This window comes from Phyllostomus discolor, chromosome 9, assembly GCF_004126475.2.
Source record: "Phyllostomus discolor isolate MPI-MPIP mPhyDis1 chromosome 9, mPhyDis1.pri.v3, whole genome shotgun sequence".
In the NCBI taxonomy this organism is placed as follows: Eukaryota; Metazoa; Chordata; class Mammalia; order Chiroptera; family Phyllostomidae; genus Phyllostomus; species Phyllostomus discolor.
In genome coordinates, this window is record NC_040911.2 from 87,481,802 (window position 1) to 87,498,304 (window position 16,503).

General features: G+C 40.9%; 1 protein-coding gene across 4 annotated transcripts in view; it reads left to right on the plus strand.

Moving 5' to 3' along the window:
• The window catches only part of PHF20 (PHD finger protein 20), a 100,128-nt gene that overhangs the window by 25,537 nt on the left and 58,088 nt on the right, over window positions 1-16,503 (plus strand). For 3 of the 4 annotated variants that reach the window (XM_028524815.1, XM_036009772.1, XM_036009773.1), the window contains exons 3-5: window positions 6,181-6,352; window positions 7,870-7,954; window positions 16,006-16,085. In XM_028524815.1, the coding sequence (XP_028380616.1) occupies window positions 6,181-6,352; window positions 7,870-7,954; window positions 16,006-16,085 (337 nt within the window). Of the gene's footprint in view, window positions 1-3,301; window positions 3,478-6,180; window positions 6,353-7,869; window positions 7,955-16,005; window positions 16,086-16,503 lie in introns of those variants that run through there. The other variant, XM_028524814.1, reaches the window with a different exon arrangement.

A 16,503-nucleotide genomic window follows, 5' to 3' on the forward strand; every position in this document is an offset into this window, starting at 1 on the left:
CTGGGAATCGAACCTGGGACACTTTGGTTCCCAGCCCGCGCTCAATCCACTGAGCTACGCCAGCCAGGGCTTAGGATTTTAATTTTTTAAAAGATTTTATTTATTTATTTTTAGACAGAAGGGAAGAGAGGGAGAAAGAGATGGAGAGAAACATCATTGTGTGGTTGCCCCTTGTGCTCCCCCAGCTGGGGACCTGGCCCGCAACCCAGGCGTGTACCCTGACTGGGAATCGAACTGGCCACCCTTTGGTTTGCTGACCGGCGCTCAGTCCACTAAGCCACACCAGCCAGGGCAAATTTTAATTTTTTTTAAAGGGAGTTTCTATATAGATTTGGATTTTTTATGGAGATTGTTAGTTCTCAAAGCAGTTTATCTCACCTTATCTCACTAATCAGACTGGAAAAGTGATGAGAATCCATGTTCTAATTTGGGACCTACCACTTTGGGGCGAACTTTCCACATATCCTTTTCCTATTCTGTAAACAGGGTAATCCTGCTTGCCCTTTTACCTCCAGGGTTGTGTATGTGAACTAACATGTGAGAAGCTGCAGTTTCCTTAATGATGCTCGGTGGATAGAATGGAAGCTGCTTGTTCTGCCACCTTCGCCTTCTTCCTGTCATCTGTCAGGAGCATACCATCTGCCCTGAACAGTAGGCCTGGCCTGTCCTGTTCTTACTCAGAACACAGTGAAAAAAAGCTCCTTCTGTCTGTTGCTTTTCTGACTCTTTGGTACATTTCCACTACTTTGTTTTCATTTAAGTTGGTCATGGTATCCTTCTTGTTCTTTTACAAAGGGTTTTAAAATCTGAATTTCATAATGTTCTTAGCTCTCCTACTATTTCTTTTTCATTAGGATTATTTGCACTGATCGAGTCTGAATTCCTGGTTCATACCTCTTCACATCTGGTACCATCTGTTTTTTTCTAATAATCTTTCATTTCTGAGCTTTCCACATACATGAATGTTTCCTGTGAGTCAGGCATAATGCTAGGCACTGTGGAATGAAGAAAAATCACCTTGGTCCTTTAAGAAATATAGAGGCTAGAGGGGTATTTGGCTTTGGCTTTTAGCATTGCCAGCCAAGGACTGTTAATCATCTAGTCTCATGCTTATGTCTTTGCTAATAGCTCACATTTATTGAGTGATTTACTCTGTGCTAAGAACAAATCTAAAAGTTGTACATGTTAAGTCCCACTTAATCCTTACACTATGAAGTGGTACTTTTATGATTACCATTTTATATGTTAGGAATCAGAAACACAGAGCGGTTAAGTAAGTTGCCCAAAGTTGTATATCTAGTAAGTAGTGGGTTTGGGATTTGAATCCAGCTAGTCTGGCTTCTGAACATGACAGGGTATAGCTTTGATCCTCATGCTGTGTTTTATACCTACCTGTAAAGGATATCTAGGAGAATAAAGTCCCAGAAATTAATTACCAGTATATCATGAGGTGATATTTACAGGTGATGTCCATACCCCTGGGGGAGAACAATTAATTTCATGTGTGGGAATTTCAGAGGACTTCAAAAGATGAGTCGATGCCAGGTCATTCATTCAGTGCTAGATGCTGGAGGTAGAGTAGTGATTAAGACAGACATAGACCCCAATTTTTAGGAGCTGACATTCCAGTGGAGGTCGATAGACATAACATAAACAAACATACATAAACAGATCTATACCTGTAAAGTTAGGTGATAATAAATGCTAGGAAGAGGAGTAAGTACCGATATGTAGAAGAGTGCCTTTCTGTGTATGAGGGGTGCTTTTTATAGAGGGTGCTTAGGGAAGGTCTGTCTGGCAAGGATACATCTGAGTAGAGATCCAAAGTGAGGGAGTGATCCAGGTCGGTGTCCAGAGGAGGAGAAATCCAAGTAGAGGCAGCCAAGACACAGAATGCTGGGTATGTGCAAGCAATAGAAGGAGGGTAAAGAGTGAGGGGGGTCAGAGGTAGGAGAGGAGTCCACAAATGTCAGCAGAAGCCAGACTGGCCACAAAAGGAGGTTTGGACTTTATTCTAACTATAATAGGAAGTCACTGAAAGATTTTAAACAGGGAAGTGACATGATTTGATTTCAGTTATTAACAGTAGCATGTCATGCTTTTTTTTTAAAGCATGTCATTGTTGTTTTTTTTTTTAAGATTTTGTTTATTTATTTTTAGAGAGGGAAGGGGGAGAGAAAGAGAGAGAGAGAGAGAAACAGAGAAACATCAATGTGTGGTTGCTGGGGGTTATGGCCTGCAACCCAGGCATGTACCCTGGCTGGGAATCAAACCTGGGACACTTTGGTTCCCAGCCCGCGCTCAATCCACTGAGCTACGCCAGCCAGGGCTGATAGCTCATTTCTTTATTTTATTTTCTTTCTTTATTTTTAGAGAGAGGGGAAGGGAGGGAGAAAGGAGAGAGGCTTTGATTTGTAGATTATCAGCAGTGTCATATGGTTCACCCTAATAGTTGTAAGGCTTAATTGGTTCGTGTGTCTTGTTTTCCACAAGGGCAGGGGCCAGAACATGTATGTCTTATAATTCCCTCCAAGACCTGGAATTGACTGGCTGAACCAAAATCACTTAATAAAGTTCTGCTGACTGATGAAGTTGAACCGTTCTCAGGGCAGCTAGCGCTTGTGATCCACCGAGTCTTACTGGGTTGATCTCTAAGATCAGCTGTCTCTTTGTTCTCTGAAGTGCAGTTGGGTTTTTCCATCCTCTGTGAGTGACTTGCATCATTGCCATCTTTAGAGAAATAGGGAGAACCACCTTCTTAGGAAACCTTGCTGACTCTTTGGTTACTGTTGGTTCTCCTAGAGAGTTTTGTGTAGTCTGCAGATAGTGGGGTGCCTGTGTCCTGTGAAGGTTTTTGAGCAAGGAAAAATAGGCTAGCCAAGGGCCCAGAGGTCCTTCAGACTCTTAAGTGTGTGCAGCAGAAGTTGCTAGCCTAGAAATTTGGAGTTGATTCTGTGGATCCAGACTTCTAAAATTTATTTTTAGAGAGAAGGGAAGGGAGGGAGAAAGAAAGGGAGAGAAACATAGATGTGTCAGAGAAACATCGATTGGTTGCCTCTCACATGCTCCCAGCTGGCGATGTGGCCCTCAACCCAGGCATGTGCCCTGACCAGGAATTGAACTGGCAACCTTTCAGTTCTCAAGCCAGTGCTCAGCCTACTGAGATATACCAGCCAGGGCCAAACTTCCCAGACTTTTGAAAGACACTGACCAGTGCAAGAGAATTTGAGGTTTGTCCTGAAGTTACCAACTTTTTATTTTGCCTAATAAGAATATTAAAGTAAGTGTATAATTATATACTTTTTATAGATAATACATGCTCATGGTACAATATTCGAAACATACGAAAGGATATACATTGAATAAATTAACTCTCATACTTCCTCTCCAGTTTCTTAACTATCCAGTTCCCCTCCCAAGAGGCAAACTGGGTTGCTTGATCATCCTTCCAGAGATAGCCCACGCATTTAAAAACAGGTAGGAATGAATTAGCTCTCTCCTTTCCTCCAAAGAAATAGTAGTATAGGGCCTGGCTGGGTAGCTCAGTTAGTTAGAGAGTTGTCCCAATATGCCAGGGTTGTGGGTTCAATCCCCCTGGTTGGGGCACATGCAAGAACCAAGCAATGAATACATCAGTAAGTGGAATAACGAATCAATATCTCTCTCTCCTCTTTCTCTCTCTTCCCCTTCCTCTCTCTATAAGTCAATAAAAACAAAATAGTAGTGTGTTCCAATTGCATTTTGTATCTTGAGTTGATTTTTTCCCCACTTAAGAATCTTTTAAAATCAGTGCATAGAGGGCTGCCTCATTCTTTTTAATGGCTGCATAATATTAGTAAGGGTATTAAAAACAGTTACCACTGTTTTAATTAAAAATATATTTAAGCACCAAGAAGTTAGATAGAGTATGATTTTTGTATAAAGAAAAGTTCTGTAAATTCAATAAATTTTAATTTGTGAAAAATCAATTTTACGAATTGGTCCAAAGGCCTGTGTTTGAAAATTATTGCTAGAGATAGTAAACTATTACAAAAGGTCTTTTAATGGGAATATGTTAGGGCAGGTTGTATTATTTTAGGAAGGCTCAGTAGTCTCTGGTAGGCTGAATGACTGATAGGGCAAGAGGAATAAAATTGAGATATCCATGTCCTCCACATTTTACAGAGAGGAAACCTCTTTTGTCTCCCACATTGTACTACTCAGCTCATCAGATCTTACAATTAGCTGTTCTGCTGTCAAGACATCTTGTATTTATAGTAGCTTTATGCCAGTTGGATTGGAGTAGGGAGACTAGTTTCAGGGCTGTTTAATTTCTTCAGTTAATATTTTTTCAGCAATTAATGTCTGCATAGTACCATAAAGAATTTTGAAAAGCATACCCTATCAGTCCTCTGTGCGACAGACCCACATGAAGTGATGTGGGCCTAAACTTGGAGAGTGATGGAAATTTGAATGGGTAGCTGGAGTTTCAGAGCCTTAGGATTGGAGAATTGACAGGACATGTGACCTTTGGGGAAGAACAGTAAGAGTGGAATTCATATGGTGAACATTGTGCCCAGTATCTGTAGCCTACTGTAATAGATTAACACCAAGCAAATTGCCTTAAAGGATACTAGTGTAGGATTGAGGAAGACACATTATATAAACAGAAGCAGTGGGTCTGTTTATTTCGGGTAGCACAGTTTATTAGCACAGCGGGGTACTAGGTGCTGGATACAAGAAAAGAAAATGGTGCAGATCCAAGTTTCAAGGAGAAACTATTGGTAGAATCTAAACTTTCTTAATCTAGAATAGCAATCTGATTAAGGGAAGAGTTGCATGCAATAATTATTTTTCTTTGTTTTTAACCATTTATTTATTTTTGGAGTGAGCAATACACTTATATGGTTGAAAACTGAAAAGATTATTAAAAGATAACACTGCAAAAAGTGTCCCTCCCACTTTTGCCTCTTCCCATCCCTATACCCAGTTCCTCTCGTATCAGTCAGGTTTAAATGCTAGAAACAGAAACCACTCTGGGTACTTTAACCATGAAATGATTTAACACAAGAAAGTGGGTACTTATAAATTGTTGGAACGGTGGGACGAGTAAGGCTTGAGGGGTTGCCCTTAGAGAATCAGTTTGAAGGACTACCATTGAGGCTGTCATCTGGAGATCAGGAAGTCACTACTGCAAGTGCTACCACCACCATGAAGCTAGTGACTAGACATTAGCCCCTTGCTACTGCAAACTAGCACATCAGTATCACCTGGGAGCTGGTTTAAGTATCTTAGTCCCTAGCCCCATCTACTGAATCATAAACTGCTTTTTAACAAGCTCTCCTGACGATTTGCATTATTGTACATGAAAGTTTAAGAGGCTTTGCCCTGGAGCTTTGGGCCTGGCCACTGTAGTTGCCTTCATTGTCTGTTGTAAGGGGGGCAGGGAAATGGTAGTTGTTAGTTTTCTCAACTGTCAGTCTAGAAGGAGGGTGGAATTGAAAGAGCCCATTTACTGAACTGACCACATTTCTACAAGTAACCATTGTTAGTTTCTTGTGTATCTCTCCACATATTTTATGCATATTTAAGCATGTATGAATATATTCTTTTTAATTAAAAAAAAAACCCATAACTTATCACACACCGTGTTCTATGCCTTGCTCTTTTCATTTAATAGTTCACCTTGGAGAGCTTTTCATAGCATGACATAGAACCATCTTGTTCTTTTTAACAACCACATGGTATTCCACTCTGGACTGCAACATTCTTGAAATTGAGACTGCCTAATACAGTCTAGGTTGCATGGTCATTCTAATTTATTGGCACATGTTAAATATAATCTAGTTGTTAAATGTTTATTTCCTGTTTCTTTTGTGCTCAGGACTTGTGTGTGTGTCATCTTGTTTAACTTGCATTACAACCCAGTGTGTTGGGTATCCTTCCTCTACTTCACATGAGGGAATTTTGTAAGGTTAATTTAATAGTTCATAAACTAAGGAGTATCAAGGTTGGGATTTGAACCCCATGTCTGTTAGCCTCCATAATTTGTGGTTGGATACAGTTATACAGAGCCTTTAAGTGGTGGGTTTTATTTAGTACTTTGGTAATCTGCTCTTTTGGAAAGAGGTTCGGAAGGGTACTGTTGTAGATATTTTGGGTGGGTGTTTAAAGGCATTTCAATTTTTTTTCCTGACTCAGGTATCCAGCTCACATAGAAGATATTGACTACGAAGAAGGGAAAGTGCTCATCCATTTCAAGCGTTGGAACCATCGTTATGACGAGTGGTTCTGCTGGGACAGTCCTTATTTACGTCCGTTAGAGAAAATACAGCTGAGAAAAGAAGGCTTACATGAAGAGGAAGGATCTTCTGTGAGTAACGCATCTTGGAAGTTCAGTAATGAGCTGTATCAGCCATTGGGCACTTTATGTTCCAGCCTTTGATTTCCAGGTGAAAGTCAGTAGCAACTGGGGACCAATCTTTTAGTTAGGCCTGTAGTTGCACGCCTGAGATCCCAGGGCTCCCCAGGGCTCTTAAAGAATTCCAGTTGTAAAAAAAAGAAAGAAAGAAAGAATTCCAGTTGTCATCTACTTGAATGATATTACTGATGTGATAACTCATAAACTGACTTGGTTGAAACCTCACTGATGATTCCTGGGGACTTTATTATCTCTTTTTCACCACTGTATACCTTTAGGTCATTTATTAAGTTGATCTGCTTTTTTAGCATTTAGTAAGCAATCATTCCATGTGAAGTACTGTGCTAGCTTCATATCAAGGTCTTTTGTAAAAAAAAATTTATCGATTTTAGAGAGGAAGGGGAGGGGGAGAAAGAGAGAGAAAGGAAAAGGGAAACATTAATTTGTCATTCTACTTGTTTATGCATTTATTGGCTGATTCTTGTATGTGTCCTGACTGGGGATCTAACCCACAACCTTGGTGTATAACAGTGATGCTCTAACCAACTGAGCTGCCTGGGAAGGGCCTCAAGGTCTTTCTTTTATAAGCCCTCGAAAAATTTGGAATTGATTGTACTCTATTTCTGTTTTTAAATTTCATCACTGTGCTTGGAGCTTTCATTGACTTCAGAATTAAGGATGTGTAATTAGTTTTGAGGGGTTTTTTTTTTAAGATTTTATTTATTTTTAGAGAGAGGGAAAGGGAGGGAGAAAAAGAGGCAGAGAAACATCAGTGTGTGGTTGCCTCTCACATGGCCCCTACTGGGGACCTGACTTGCACCCCAGGCATGCTCCCTGACTAGGAATCGAACCAGCGACTCTTTGATTTGCAGTCTGTGGTCAGTCTACTGAGCTACACCGGCCAGGGCAGTTTTGAGTTTTTTTAAATGTACATTGAGACAACTGAAGAGATCTTGATGCCTTTGGATCTGTCAGCCCTGGGTTTTTTTCTGTTTTAACTCTGACCAGGGAACTTGAACTCTTGTTAGTCTTACCCCCCCATCCTCCCACCCCCTGCCCCTCATGCCAATTTAGGATTGTGTACTATTGTCCAATTTAATTGCTCAATATTTATTCTACAAAATGTGTCAATGCAAACTGTGTACTGGGAAAACAGTATGAAGTATTAAAAGTGAGTGGGTGTTCTTTGGCAAAAGACCGTTTTAAAGTGTGGCTAGGACTCACTTTGAAAGACAGGTAGGATTGTCATCAGTGCTGTGCTGCACTGCCCACACCTCCTAGGAGGGGAAGAGTCTTGGGTCCAGCCCTTTTGTTTTGACTTCTAGTGCTGAATAGCATCAATGACTTCCTCCATTCCAGTAGCTGTCTCATGTTCCTGCTCTTGTGAATTCTAGCATTTTATGAATTCTGGTACTGTGTGTGTCCTGTGAAATCGAATTGGTAACGGGATTTCTTTTTATGTCTTTTAGGAATTTCAAATAAACGAGCAGGTCCTTGCTTGCTGGTCTGATTGTCGTTTTTACCCAGCCAAAGTTACTGCTGTTAACAAGGATGGTAAGGCATTTGAGTTGTAATTATTTTTACTCATGACTTAGGGAGGGAGTTTGATATATTAGAGTTTGATAGTATATTTTCAGTATGTATGTATTGCCTAGGAATTCTCTCTCCAAGGTAATCACTAGGTCAGGAGTTAGGAAGAAATTACAAATGGAGAGAAAGCTGGGTTAAATAGGGGAGTTTGATTATTTGCTTTCCAAATTTTGGTCATTGTTTTCTAAAATAGCCATGGCTTGTCTGTCACTCTGCTGAGAAGTGTGTAGATTCTTGTTCTCTAGGAGTTCCTAATACAATTGATGAAATAAGTCCCTAATATTCCTTTTACTTACTTGTGAATAGCCTAGAAGTGAAGTGAACACCAACAAACATTTCTTAAAAATGTGCTTTGTGCATGTACGGTGATTGAGGGTGGTTTGTGACATCACAGTTGCTGGTTGATTGGGGTGCTGGGATTTAGAGCACAGGTTTGGGATGCCTTTGCCAGAGTTTAGAACATGTGAGGAATCAGGACAAGGACTGCAACCCATAGAGGCTCATTCTGCTATTACAAAGGCAAGAGGAGGGAGATAAGATGTATGGTCAGCATCCTGACACTCAGACAACAGACTCTGGGTTCAAGTGATACCTTTTAAAAATATTTTTAAAATAGCATTTTCTACCAGGATGTTTATGGTTCGTGCATGATTTCTCTAATGAATATTTAGGGTAATCAAGCCCATTAGTACTATTGTTAGGGGTGACTGCAAGGCCAGATTGACTATTCATTCCATGAAGTTATTTAAGTATTTATTCAGCACTCTGCTAAATGCTGGGCCTTGGGCTGACTGAGAAGTTTTGAGGGAGGATGGGTTGAAATGATCAAAAATGAACATTCATTTGCATGTAGCAGAAATTTTAGTTTCTCTCTTGCTACATTCACCCCCCTCCTCCCTTGCAGCTTGTTCGGCAAGTGTGGGTTTAGTAGATGGAGGTTCACTCCTGGGCCAGATGTAGGTGATCCTTCAAGCACAGTCCTTGTGCCTCAGGCCTCCAAAGCAAGGTTGTGTCTTCTAGTTGTCTAAGCAGTTACTGATCCTCCAGTTTATGGTTGATTAAATATTTTTAGATAGTTTCTTTTTTTAATAAAGATTTTATTTATTTATTTTTAGAGGGAAAGGGAGAGAAATATTGATGTGAGAGAGAAACATCAATCATTTGCTTTTCATATGGTCCCAGACTGGGAACTGAACCTGCAACCGAGACATGTGTCCTGACTGGTAATAGAACCTGCGGTCTTTCTGTTTGCAGGACGATGCCCAACCAGTGGAGCCACATCAGTCAGGGCCATTTTTGAATAGTTCTTTGTTTCCTTAAATTACTTTTGTAAGCTTGTGTTCAAAATAAAGTACTGTTACTACTTTTCATATATTGACATTAACCTAAAAACGTATCATAAAGGAAAGCTTATATGTTATTAAAGTGCCTCAAATCCTTTTCGTAAAAGACATACTTTTTCAGACTCATTTTCAAGATTAATAATTGTTCTGCTTTTACTGTATTTAAATCATGATGTGAAGTACAGATGTTCTTCATGTACATAGATATATATTTCTGGGTCTATTAGGTTGCTTTATGCTGATCAAGTCATATTTTCCTCCAGAATAATATAAATTAGCATTTTTTTCCTCTTGGGTAAGTGGCTGCCTCTTAGAGTAAATGAAAATTGTGGGTGATTACATGGGTGACTTTGTAGGTAAGGGAGGTAGCAGAAAGGAAGCGGCATTTTTTATTTTGTTCCTGTGGTGTCTCAGGGTCACATGGAGGACAGAAATGAGGTGGAGGAGATTGGGTGAGGGAGTGGCAAAGGAAGGGTGGTTTGAGGAAGAGGAGTTGGAGAGCCCTGGGTGCTGTCTAACAGAGGGGTGGGGATGGATGTCTTGGGGGAGGCACTAAAGACATCTGATATCTGAAGGGCTGAATGAGGTGTTGAGATAGAGCTGCCAGGAGGAGGCAGGGCAGGAGCAGATGGTGCAGATAAATCATAAGGGGAGTGAGCACGGACACCTGCCTACAGTTAACGGTTGTGTGTATGTGTGTCTGAAATCTTGAAATAATCACTTAAGGGATAAAAGTCACTGGCCACAGTGTTGCCCATAGTTAATTAAGTTTAAACAAATATTTTATGTATTTTTAGAGAGAGGAGAAGGGAGGGAGAGGGAGAGAAACATCAAGGTGTGGTTGCCTCCCACACACCCCCTACTGGGAACCTGGCCTGCAACCAGGCATGTGCCCTGGCCGGGAATCGAACCAGTGACCTTTTGGTTTGCAGGCCAGCACTCAGTCCACTGAAGCACACCAACCTGGGTGTTAATTAAGGTTTTCAAATGTATTTTAAACTGGAGCAGCCAGAGCTTTAGAAGGTTTTTTTAAAAAATCTTTTCAGTTTATTTCCTCCATGAACTAAAATTATAGGAGGAAGAGTCTGGAAGTAATGGTTGTTTGGAAAACAGTTATTTGCTGCCCTAATATATAGGTTCTATCAGCTTTGACTTCTGTCCAGTGAATTTTAATTAATTGAAGGACGTTGAAAATGAGTGAAGATTTTTGCCGTAACCTGTTTTCTCTAGTTCTTGACTCTGAAGTCCTGTATTATGCTGGTACCCTTACTGGTTCTTGAGAGTAATTGGAAGGGGGAGAAGAGGAAGAACATGGGGAAGGGGAAGTCCTGAAAGTTAGTGGAACTGGTTGGGTGGTATTATTACCAAACCGTGGATTGCGAGAGAAAGCTAGCCTTTCTGGGAGCTCAGATATTTTGAGAGGAAATAATGACCCTTAGGTGCTGCCTTTGGGTTAGATTTCATCTATGGGAGCTGGTATGCAGTTCGTAGTTCATCATGATTCATCCTAGCAATTGTAGGATTGGAAGGAACAATCCTGGGCTCTCATTCTTTCCCTATTATTTTCTGCCCTGCCTCAGTTTCATGTGTAGCAGGGGTCACCACAGCTTAATGGCGCTGTGAGTAGAAGCTCTGCTGGCAAGGTGCCCTTTTTTTTTCCTGTAAAAGTCGTTCTGTCTTGTTGGTGCTGCCAAGAGGACTCTGGTGATATGGCAGAGTCATACTCTGTAGATTCATCTTTGGAAGGCTTGGTCTGGTTTTCTTGTTACTCTTAACCTATGTTGTTTGTGCTCAGGCTGATTATTGACTGAGCAGGCTGGTGGGTGGGGGCTCTAGCCAGAGTGGAGAGCAAACAGCTGTTGGCTTTTGGAGTCTGGTATGATTGCATTACAACTAAATAACCAACTTGAGAGTTTTTTGAGGGAGTTAGTTAGCACTTGGAAACTGGGGAGGGCAGTGCCATGTTAGTTAGCTCTCTTCACCTGGAATGGTTCTCTGGTAATGATAACTAATCATCATTTAGTGTGAAGGTAGTCACACCTGGTAGCCTTGTAAACCCTGGGTCTGTGTTGTACTAAAACACGGGATTCTGGTTCCAGGGAATCTTTGTTCAGAAGCCATCTCTGGTGAGTTGATCTCAGCTCTTTGCTGGGGCTGCTCAGCTCCCCTTTTTGACTCCAGTGGTGGCAGAGGCACTTGTCTGTCAGTGCTTTGTGCTCCCAGTCGGGAGGAAACTGAAAGTAGGTTTGCGTTTACAACAAAATGAGGAATTGTTCCTTCCTGTTGATCTGTGGTTCTTTAACTTGAGTGAGCAGGCTAATCAGGCCCCTCTTCCTTAAAGTTAAATGCATATTTTTGGGTCACATTCCTGCCCTACACTTTCCTCTCAGTTCAGTCTTTTTGGTTCATTGACTGAAGTCTTTGTTTACAGCAGGAGATCTTATGGAAATGGCCTTATTTCTAGAGTCTCTTGTTGAAGCAGTTACTATTTTTGGTTTTCTTTATGCTGTAACTGATCCTACATTTAAAATGCAGGGATATTTTGCCTGTGTGAACAGCTTTGCGCAGAGATAAAAAGGAAGGTTTAGGCCCACATGTCTGAGTTCTAGCTTGGTTTTTATTAATATCTTCTGTGGGGGGAAGGGTTGGTGCTTTTCTGTTTTAAAGTGACTTGGATGATGATAATTAGAACCACTATTAATCCCTTGCTCTATGACAGTCCCTTTGCTAAGCAGTTTCCTTCTCTGATCACACATGGAAAAAAGGTTGTTGCCATCAACTTGATCCTCATTTAACATATGAGGAACTGAGCTCATAGGAGAGATTGCTTGCGGTTACAGAGCACATACATAAATGGTAGAGCTCAGGTCTGCATGGAGGTCTGTGGGATGGCAGAGTTCCTGAACTGCAGTTCCCACAGTACCAGGCTGTCTCTCTGGAGCAGGGTTTTCTGGAGCAGGAGTTGCCACTCGGGGCAGGAGTTGCCACTGGGGGCAGGTGTTCATGGGGGAATGTGTGTGTGCATGCATGTGTGGGCCTAATATGATGGTAGGATGGGTGTGGATGGTTTGTACTTTCTGGAGCCTGGAGGTGTCTTGATAGCAATGATTGGGAGAGAAGTCTCTGGTCCCAGTACCTGCTTGGTGATATAGACAATTCATTGCCCTTGCTCTAGAGCATTTGAGCAATTAAAAATTGAAGAAGAACTTGAAATAGATGAACACTTTGGAAATTGTTGGCCACAGGACCCAAGTCTATTATATAAAAATTGTGAAAAGGAAAAGACTGAGAGGGAAGGGAACGTGTGTCTGCAAACATGTATATTTCCCTCTGTCCACCCACTGAGGCACATCTGTGGAAACTTGAGGATTTTGAGAAACCATGTTTGAAAACTTTGAGTCTCCTATGCATGGCATTTTGGAATTTTTTTGACTCCTGGAGAACGAGTAGGATAGAGAAAAGACCCTGGAGCCACAGTTATGGTAGATTTCAAGAGCACCAGAAGTCTGTCCTATTCATAGTGTATCCCTGTTTCCTTGGTCCTAGAGAAGATGAGCTTGCTATGCATCTCCAGTTTTGTTCTTACATCCTTTCTGTTATTAACTGACTACCATAAGGTCGTCTGGCATGCTAAGTTCTTAACTCCCAGAGGGGTAAGGCCAGGAAGCTTTGTTTTACCTGGCAGTGTAAGGACAGGCTTCTTAAGGGAGTCTGAGCCAGGAGGTCTTTGTGATAAGGATGCACTTATTTTGTTGAATTCTGTCATTTACATGTTGTTAGATGTTGTTTGTGGCCATGGGAGAGCTTTATTGTCAGCCATCCATGGGAAGACTCCACGGGAAGACAGTCTTTCAGTTATACATGAAACCATTAAAATATTGTAGATTTGGGGCCTCTCTGTTATCCATGGGATGTGTTGTTTTGTTCCCACTGATTTTTTGAAGCCCAGGTTAGGCTGTGTGCATGATCAAAGGAGACAGTTTCAAGACAATCCATTGTAGTCCTTTGGAAGTAAAAAGGGCCAGGGTCGGGATATTGCTATTTAAGCACAGTGGCCTCTGAGCACCTTTGGCTACAGTTTGGGTCATTTCAGAGTGGCTAGTTGTGAACTTGAGGCTGAGAGACTTGTGGGGTGGTGGGAGAAGAATTGGTCAGAGGTCAGCAGCAGGCTTAGATTCTAATTGTAGCTCTGTTTTAGGCTTATGGACTTCAGGGCACAACCCTTTGTCTAAGCCATCCTTTTTGCGTCTGCCATAAGGAGTAGTAAGCTTCAAAACTGACCTCATGTAGTGGGAAATAAACTGTTGGATAGCATTACTTAATGTTATCCTTGTGGATGTTTGAAATGTCTGTAAAAATGGACAGTTTTCATTTTGCTGCAACTGACACTGAACTTTCTTTGTAGATAAAGTAGGTTAAAGTGCAGGCTTGGGTGGTTTGTTGGTATTCTTAATATTTGAGATTTCATGAGAACTGGGTGTGTAGAGCCCCAGTCCCCATCTCCCATGCTGACCAGAGCTCCCCTTAGTTGCCTGCAAAGGGTCTGTTGAGAGTTCTGTAGCATTGCTTGTCATTGCTCTGCTGCTTGCCAACACCCTCACAGCAGAAGCAGGAAGACAGGAACCCAGACCTTTGTTGTAAGTACTTATCAGTCATTGCCGAGCTGCCCTATGTAGAATTCTTTACCATAGCCTGTCATCTAAATTGCTTGTTTTAACCACCCAGACATAAATACATATATATCATTATATCTAGCTTGTATGCTAGCCCTTTTCTTTCTGTGTTGGTGATACTTGTGACAAATACCTTTATTTTGTAATTACCACGAGTAAAGATCAGTTGGTAATTGCTAATTGTCTAGCCAGTGGTTCTCAGACTTTAGTGTGCACTAGGACACTGAAGGATTTGTTAAAACATACATTTTTTAAAAAAGATTTTATTTATTTTTAGAGAGGAGGAGGGAGGAAGAGAGGGGGAGAAACATCAGTGTGTAGTTGCCTCTCGTGCACCCCCTGCTGGGGACCTGGCCCCCAACCCAGGCCTGTGTCCTGACTGAACTGAACCGTTGACTCTGGTTTATAGGCTGGCACTCAGTCCACTTAGCCATACCAGCCAGGGCTAAGACATACATTTCTGTGTGGCACTCCTACAATGTTTGATTCAGTATATTGCGGGTGGGGCTGGTAACTTGCATTTCTAACAAAGTCCAGGAGTTGCAGTTGCTGCTGATCTGGGGACTACGCTTTGAGGAGCAATAGTCTACAGTGAGCCAGGCTGTGTGTGAGAGAGAATCTGGTGTGAGATGTGATCTGTGGCCGTGGAGAGCCTGCTTTCATTTGGGATCTGCCTTCTGTATTAAAGTAGATCTACATATGTGTGAGGCAAGGTGCCAGATGAGTCTTCTGGAACCTCAGAACAGGAAGAAATCTCTATTAGCTAAGTCAGGAAGCTTTTACAGAACTCTTGTGGTCTTTTGAGCAGGTAGGCTTAAGGATCAATGAGTGACACGTTCCAGGCAGGAAAACATTAAAGATGTGGAGGCACTTTCAGTGGGTGGCATGTAGGTAGTCACTTTGGGTGGGTGTTGTATGCTGGTAATGAAAAATAAGGTTGGGTGACTAACTGGGCTCGGATTGCTGACGTTTCAGCACTAGAGAGGGAAGCTTTCAATAGTGGTGGCTAGCCACTGGCAGGACCCTTTTTAGGACTGGAGGAGAGGTGGTGTACCGTGGGGGGACAATGTTCAAGAAGGAGTTAACTAGCCAGGTCTTAAGTTCCTTGTAGCATTCTTTTGCTCCTAGCCCTTGGGATTTCTCTTTTCATTCCATGTTGGGTGGGAAGTTGGTCCTGAAAACTGACCATGTTTATCAGCGTTAAACTATTAATGATTACCATTGGTTCATTGGTAGTCTTGACAAGATTAACTCTGATTCTTTTTAAATCTCTGTGACAAAAAAACAGCGAGGGCATAGGTGGGTTCTAAGATGCAGAAGTTTGAAAGTGTTGGTTTGGGCACAATTAATGAGAGCTTGTTGAATTGGTTGCTTTATTTTGGAAGAAAGATTATTTGTGGATTTCCAGCTTCGTTTTAAAAAAAATTTTACTTTATTTTGATTTAACTTAGTTTTATTTGTAGCAGAGTATGATTTTCGTTGGACTTTTTTTTTTTCTAATGGAATAAAACTGACAATGTAGCTGGCACCATTTAGTGTTTTGGCTAGGTTTCTATTTTTACATATTATGACATGAAGGTAATTCAAATGGATTTTGAGATTAATGTGATTTCTGAAAACATGATACTTTTATCAGACAGTCTTTTAAAGTTTGAAAGCTATTAGTATCTTTAAATTCAGAAAATAAAGGTTAAATAATAAAAATTAATTCACCAATAAATAAATCTGCATTTTCCTCAGATTCTTAATTGTTTTACTGCTCTTTCTTAGTCTAAATTCAGTGCAAGTTTTTTTTTTTATTTTAATGAAGCATCATAAAAAGGAATTGTTTTCTGATGGATTTTGAGCTGTATATATAAAAAATAAAAAGAAAGGCATGCATACTATTAAGTAAGATGTGATTCTTAAAGAAGTTTTCATAAGTTTATTATTATCATTGGAGCTGCCTTGTGCTTCATGAAACTGCAAGTTAAAATCACGATGTCTTTTTGAATTCTAGGTACTTACACTGTGAAATTTTATGATGGAGTAGTTCAGACCGTCAAACATATTCATGTCAAAGCTTTTTCCAAAGACCAGGTGAGAAATGTAGTTTTGTGCTTTGTGGTATGAATAATGCTAACATTGTAGTTTTATTTCCTAAATAATTACATTTGTTTGTGATGGCAAAGTCTTTATTTCCTCCATCTGACACAAATTCACCAGAAAGCAGTATGCATATTTTCAGAAATTGTAAATATTTGTCTCTGTCTATCGTTTCCTTGTAACACAGATTCTTTTTAAATGTACCAGATACTTGGATACCATCACCTGTTATGTTTTCCTCATCTTTTCTTGAAAGTGTCTAGGTATTCTTTTTTCTTTCTCCATGTGCCCTGCCCCCAGAGCTATTACCCATCACAGGAAACTTGCTGAACTGCTTGTAAAGATCTAGAGTATGTTTTCTCCTCATCTACTTTGGTCTTCAAGCACAGGACCATGCCCTGGTGGTTACAGA